The 6,007-nt window shown below is 47.1% G+C and overlaps 1 protein-coding gene across 2 annotated transcripts; it reads left to right on the top strand.

Moving 5' to 3' along the window:
- The first annotated feature begins 1,657 nt into the window (after positions 1 to 1,657).
- GREM1 (gremlin 1, DAN family BMP antagonist) lies at positions 1,658 to 5,636 on the top strand. Of its 2 annotated transcripts, XM_008702282.2 has the most exons (2): positions 1,658 to 1,771; positions 1,895 to 5,636. In XM_008702282.2, exons 1-2 carry the CDS (start codon positions 1,658 to 1,660, stop codon positions 2,210 to 2,212), a joined length of 432 nt encoding a protein of 143 aa, XP_008700504.2. In that variant the 3' UTR covers positions 2,213 to 5,636. The 2 variants fall into 2 exon arrangements, with proteins under 2 accessions (XP_008700504.2, XP_008700503.2); XM_008702281.2 differs by having other exon boundaries at positions 1,658 to 5,636.
- Positions 5,637 to 6,007: the final 371 nt, after the last annotated feature.

Genomic DNA, 6,007 nt, shown 5'->3' with positions numbered 1-6,007 from the left:
GGGGGGGTGGGTAGGGGAAGCCTCAAGATTCAGGTCAGATTTGGCAAGATGGCCTGAGAGCCAGGCTGTGAATTTGCAGTTGCACTCTTCGAAAAGAAAATCCTTCCGCATTTTAATAACTCTTTTCTGGCCCCCCCCCTTCCCCGAGGCCACAAGTACTACAGGCCTTGCTACTCAAAGCTTGTTAGAAAGGCAGACCTACCCACGGAATTAGAATCTGCATTTTAACAATACCCCCAGGCGATCGTCCGCTCCTGGAGATTTTAGAGGCACTTTGTCAGGAGAATCTCCATAGCGTGGTGCTTGCAGTCTTAAAAAATAGGCTCCGCTTCTCCTCTTCCTCCTCTGTCCCCTCTACCTTCCCTTAACATTCTGCCTCTAGAGGAGCCCTCCTTCCTCTGATTTACATTCCTCACTCCATTTTTTCCTCTCTCTCCATCTTTGCTTTCCTGTTTGTTTGTTTTGTCAGTTTTCCCTCTGCCTCCCCCACTTTTCTAATTTTTTTGCCATTGTTCATTGCCCTGTCTGCCCCATGTCTAACTCCAGGCCCGTCCACAGTAATTCACGATAATTAATTTATCCTACATGTCTATGGCATTTATTAATGTAAATATTTGCACATACCTGTCTTCCTGTGCCGTTTTCTACCTCCTAGATTTTACACACACACGTGAAAGACATATTTCACCATTTAAAAGTAGAAAAATGTCTATCATGATATCATGAATGATATAATAAATAGCTATGCCCATTTAAAAATGAGAACAGGTGAGAGGTCCAGGAGTGTTAGGAGTTAATGTGATCTTTCTGGAAAGGTAATTCATTCTGTGTGTGACCCTGCCATAGATTTGGTTAGTTCTCAAACTGCTCTTGTTTGTACCTCCAATTTGTTCTGAACAACCCATCTGGGGAGATGAGGTCTCTGTACGTTGCTTACATGAAGTCATTTCTTGAGAAGCAAAGTGATTTTCTCATGGTCAGATAGCAAGTTGCTGCCCCAAGTCTTGGAGTGAAAACTCAGTCTGGACTTTCCTCCAGTGTGTGCACCTGCTGAGTGCTCTCCCTCCATCAGCGGCTCACCCCTCTCCTCCAGGGCTCTCCTGGCAACGCCTGCGGTCAGCCGACATCTAAGCATCTGCCCGATGGACGGAGCGAGGCAGGACTCAGGCAGCAGTCAGGCTGCTCGGAGAGAAAAAGACTGGGAGCCTTTCCGGGCAGATGACGCCTGGGTGGTGAGGCTGATGTGCCTTCTGTAAAACAAAATAGAAAATTGGGTTTCTCCAGAGAGGTGCAAAGGTAATTTGGCCTAATACAAGAACGAATACAATTCGGTAACCGTAAGACAACGTCCCATGTGATTGGTGTCAGCAGCCAGGAAGGAATTCCGGTGGGATGACATGCCACGAAGAGATAGGCGGTGGCTGAGCTCAAATCTTGGCTTATTCACCCGGGACCCTGGGCCAGCTGCTTGGTGACTTGACGGCTCGGTGGGGGATGAGAATAATTATACCTGATTCATAGAGATATTGTGAGAAGGAAATGAAATATCTTACATAGAGTGTGTAACAAGTGCCTGATAAAATGTTAGCTGCTATTAATTTTCGAATTGACTTGTCCAACTTTTGTGTCTCCCCTCTCTGTGCTTCCCTCCGTTAGCATGAGCCGCACCGCCTACACTGTGGGAGCCCTGCTTCTCCTCTTGGGGACCCTGCTGCCCACCGCCGAAGGGAAAAAGAAGGGGTCCCAAGGTGCCATCCCCCCACCAGACAAGGCCCAGCACAATGACTCCGAGCAGACTCAGTCTCCCCAGCAGCCGGGCTCCAGGAACCGGGGGCGTGGCCAGGGGCGTGGCACGGCCATGCCCGGGGAGGAGGTGCTGGAGTCCAGCCAGGAGGCCCTGCATGTGACCGAGCGCAAATACCTGAAGCGAGACTGGTGCAAAACCCAGCCGCTGAAGCAGACCATCCACGAGGAGGGCTGCAACAGCCGCACCATCATCAACCGCTTCTGCTACGGCCAGTGCAACTCCTTCTACATCCCCAGGCACATCCGGAAGGAGGAAGGCTCCTTTCAGTCCTGCTCCTTCTGCAAGCCCAAGAAGTTCACCACCATGATGGTCACCCTCAACTGCCCCGAACTGCAGCCGCCCACCAAGAAGAAGAGGGTCACGCGAGTCAAGCAGTGTCGATGCATATCCATCGATTTGGATTAAGCTGGGCACAGCCAGCCTGGCCTAGGGATGCAGCCCCAGGCGGGCCCAGAGCCAGACCTAAAACGACCTGATTCTTACTTGGCTTCAACCTACAGGCAAGAAGAACCACCAGCTGCCTTCCAACAGGAGCCGCTAGCGCGTAGTTTGTATGCATGAGTGTGCGTGCGTGTCTGGGGGTTTGCAGACGCCAGAGGAGGGCACTCCCTATTATGCAAACGTATCCGCTTCCATGGGGCTGGCACAGAAAGCCCACCCCCGGGGGAGGCACGTGAAAAGGGGCAGGGCTGCGGTCAGGTGCTGCCGGTGTATTCCACGTGCCCTCCCGGGGACCAGAATCTCCCTTCTGAATGAATGTTAATGCAAGAGGCTCCTCTGAGGGCAGGAGACCTGTTTTTGTGCTGCGTTATACTTGGGAAAGGTATTTCCACCTGTGCTTGCTTCTTCCCCCGCGTCTCCTCCCTTCCACATCCATCCCTTCTTACGATCTCAGTGACTGTTTCAGTCTAATTCCCTCTCTGCCGGGAACTCTAAATTACCTCACTTGACCATAGACGTCACTGTTTCTCATTTGGGGAAGGGTCTTCCGACTCGGGGAGGCTGGTGTGCGCCAAGGGCAAGAAGGACACAGGAGGGAGAGAAGGGAGGCACGGAGTGGGAGGCCAGTTGGGCATAGCACGAGTTCCGCAGGGAGACGTGCAGTCTTGAAAGGCCAACCCCGAGACATAGTGCGACCCATGCTTCAGCAAGTTTCCCCTGGTATTGAATGGAAACCAAGTGAACAGAGGAGAAACGAAATTGCCAAAAAAGCGCTAACTTTGGCTGTCACTGTGATCTGTTGAAATTGGCTGTAACCCAACCCAACACCAAACTTAAAACATAAATATTGACCACTCCTCTTTTCAGAACCAAGTGAGTGAGCAAGACCAAGATGACCCCTACCCCCCACTTCGCCCCTCAGGCAGAAAATAGATGTAGTCCGGATGCTGGGATGGGAAGAAAACAAACACCTCAAAAGCAGAAGGTCCTCGGATCTTTCCTTTTGCTTGGTTGTAATCCCCTCTTTCCCAGTTCGTTATTTCTGTGTAATGCTTCTGAGAGCCACAACCCCGTATTATAAAGAGCCGGCCTCCGCTGAGTGTACCCGGCAGTGAAGGACCAGGCTAAGACGGGAGAACTGAGGGCGTGCTCCTTTGAGCTAGAAATACACTGCGGGTCTTCTTGTTTCAGTGGGTGGGAGATTGAGCTGGAGCAGAGGAGAATAAAGAAGTAAAGGAGACTGCCTCTGGCTAAGGAGTAGTTTAAGGCCTGGGAGGAGGTATAAGGGATGCCCTCCCCTTCTTCCTTTGCTTTCTCAGGGTCTAATGGGAAATCCCAGTCAAGAAATCAGAGTATTTGGGGGGGGGGGGAAGTCAGAGCCTTTGGGTGCATTAGCTGTCTCTCTACTGGTAGACCCCTCCTCTGATTAAACTGGGGCTCCTCCCCATCCCTGCTTAGGATTTATCTAAGGGACAAATTGCAGGGCGGTGGACCTTACTGCTTTTTGGATTTGGCTCACCCGTTCTCTTCAAGCCTGAGGTTTTCTATGTAAGCCCATCCCCACCCCCCAAGACACTTTTTTTTTTCTTTTTTTGCCTTGTGCCTTCTCATCCTCGCTAGCCAAGTCACATGTGATATGGGAAACAAGCACCATTGACTAGCATCTTAGTTACCCATCCAGGCGCCAGCATTGCACTAAAGAGGCTGCTTTTATTTTATTTTATTTTATTTTTTGGTGCAGCGCTCTCCCATCTAACAGCTAAGCCGGAACCGTACTTGGAGGCAGAAGTGATCTTCAACACCCAAAATCTTGGGTCGAGTTTGGAAACTTCTGAACTCACTACTGATGATGATTCCACACGAGGCAAATTTGTCCGAACACACGTTCCGTGTATTTCGTGTGCACTTTATGGCCCTGCCCTAACCCTTTCTGTCATGCACACCCCTCCAAAGTGAAGCTCAGGATGGATTTAAGGAAGACACAGATCCTAAGCCGGAATTCTGAGGGTGGGGGAGAGGGGAAGAAAGGGGAAGGAGCTGAGCATGTGAAACCGCACAGAGAGGAAACACGACACTCGGACCCAGCAGACACTGAACTTCTCTTGTTGTTTTAGCTCTGCCACAAGCATGCAGTTTTGTTAAAGAGAGATGAATTACGTTGGCAGCAGGCATCTTCTTTCAGTAGCTTGTACCACAGTCTTGCATGTAAGTCGGATTTGGCTTAAGTAAAGAGAATTGCCTCAAAATTAACTTCACTGAGATCATCAGCAGCATAAGTACCCTGAAAAAAACCAGCGCTAGCCGGAGAGGGAATGTCTGCTTTTCTTACTGTGCCTATATTGAGACCAGCAAAGTAGGGTGTGTCTCCCAACATTTATCGAAAGTGCTGTATCTATTCCATATTGTATTGGAGTCACCGGTGAAGCGGTATGGTTTTTCATTACTATGGTAGAATTTTTTTGTGGTGAGATATTTGTGATCTCAATCTTTCCTATTAAAATAACGCCAAACACCAAATAGGAATTTTATGACGTACACTTTGTGCTTGGCATTAAAAGAGAAAAACACACATCCTGTGAGGCTGTAAGTTGGTTTTTGTTATTGTAGTTCTTCAAAGTTAAACAATGTAAGTGAAAAATCTGGAGGAAAAGGTAATTTCCACTGTGTGGAATGTGAATAGTTAAACAAAAAGTTATGGTTATTTAATGTAATTATTAATTCAAATCCTTTGGTCACTGTGGTTTCGAGCATTTGCTTTTTCTCCTTTATTGGACTTCCTCTGAGTTGAGCAAGGAAGAGAGTGGCACGTTGTATGTTGGAGGCTTTTGTCAGGTCAGAGGGAAACAATAAAATCTTGACACATCTGAACGTCTGTTACAGAGTCAGGACGTGAGCTTTTGCTTTTTTTTTAATCGAATGTTCCTTAAAGGTTAACATTTCTGAAGCAATATGAAGAAAGATTTTTCATGTTATTTTGGAAGACTTAATGACATGTGTATACAAATAGCAGATAATAATGAATAGTTCACAAGTCCTTTTAAGGAGAAAATCTAAAATGAAAAGTGTATGTCCAGAACGTGTCTAAATGACCAGTTAAGGCTTCAGAGTGGAAGGAGTTCTATTGATTCGTCATTCTCAAGATATTTAATATCAACTGCATTATGTATTATGTGTGCTTTAATCATTGAAAAACAACAAAGGATTATATAGACTGTGATTGAATTACTTTGTTATGTATGAGGATGAGAGGCGATTTAATAGTCTCATAAAAGTTAATTTGGTTTAAAGCAAAGTTTTATGAACCTGTAACTAGAATTTGATTTTAATCCCAATTATGTTCTATATTACCTTTCCCAAAGAGCAACCAATAAATAGAAACTCTCCTCTGTGTCTGTGTGTGTGCATGTGTGTGTTCAACTGGTAGTGTTCACAGAACAGGGATTCACCTGTCATGGGAAGGGAGGTAGAAAAGAGATGAATAGATGTCTTGTATCTCAGAGGGAACTTATTTCTTCCAACTAGGACTTTAAGGTTTTAGCAGGACACCTCAGGCCGTGGCAGTTAGAGATGAGGGGAAGTTGGTGTGCGACGGAAAGCACCAGCCTCTTCCCCAGAGCTAGAAAGAAAAGCCGGAAAGAGTTTTGCGAACCCTTCAGTAATGGAAGAGTTATGCAGAAATGACAATAGCTCAGTTTGGAAGTGTTCAAGGGAAAAACGGAAGAAAGACTTGGGCTCACTAGAAGGAAGATAATAATGAGA

This window comes from Ursus maritimus, unplaced genomic scaffold (assembly GCF_017311325.1).
Source record: "Ursus maritimus isolate PB19 unplaced genomic scaffold, ASM1731132v1 scaffold_35, whole genome shotgun sequence".
NCBI lineage: Eukaryota > Metazoa > Chordata > Mammalia > Carnivora > Ursidae > Ursus > Ursus maritimus.
This window is presented reverse-complemented; position numbering and strand designations above follow the sequence as displayed.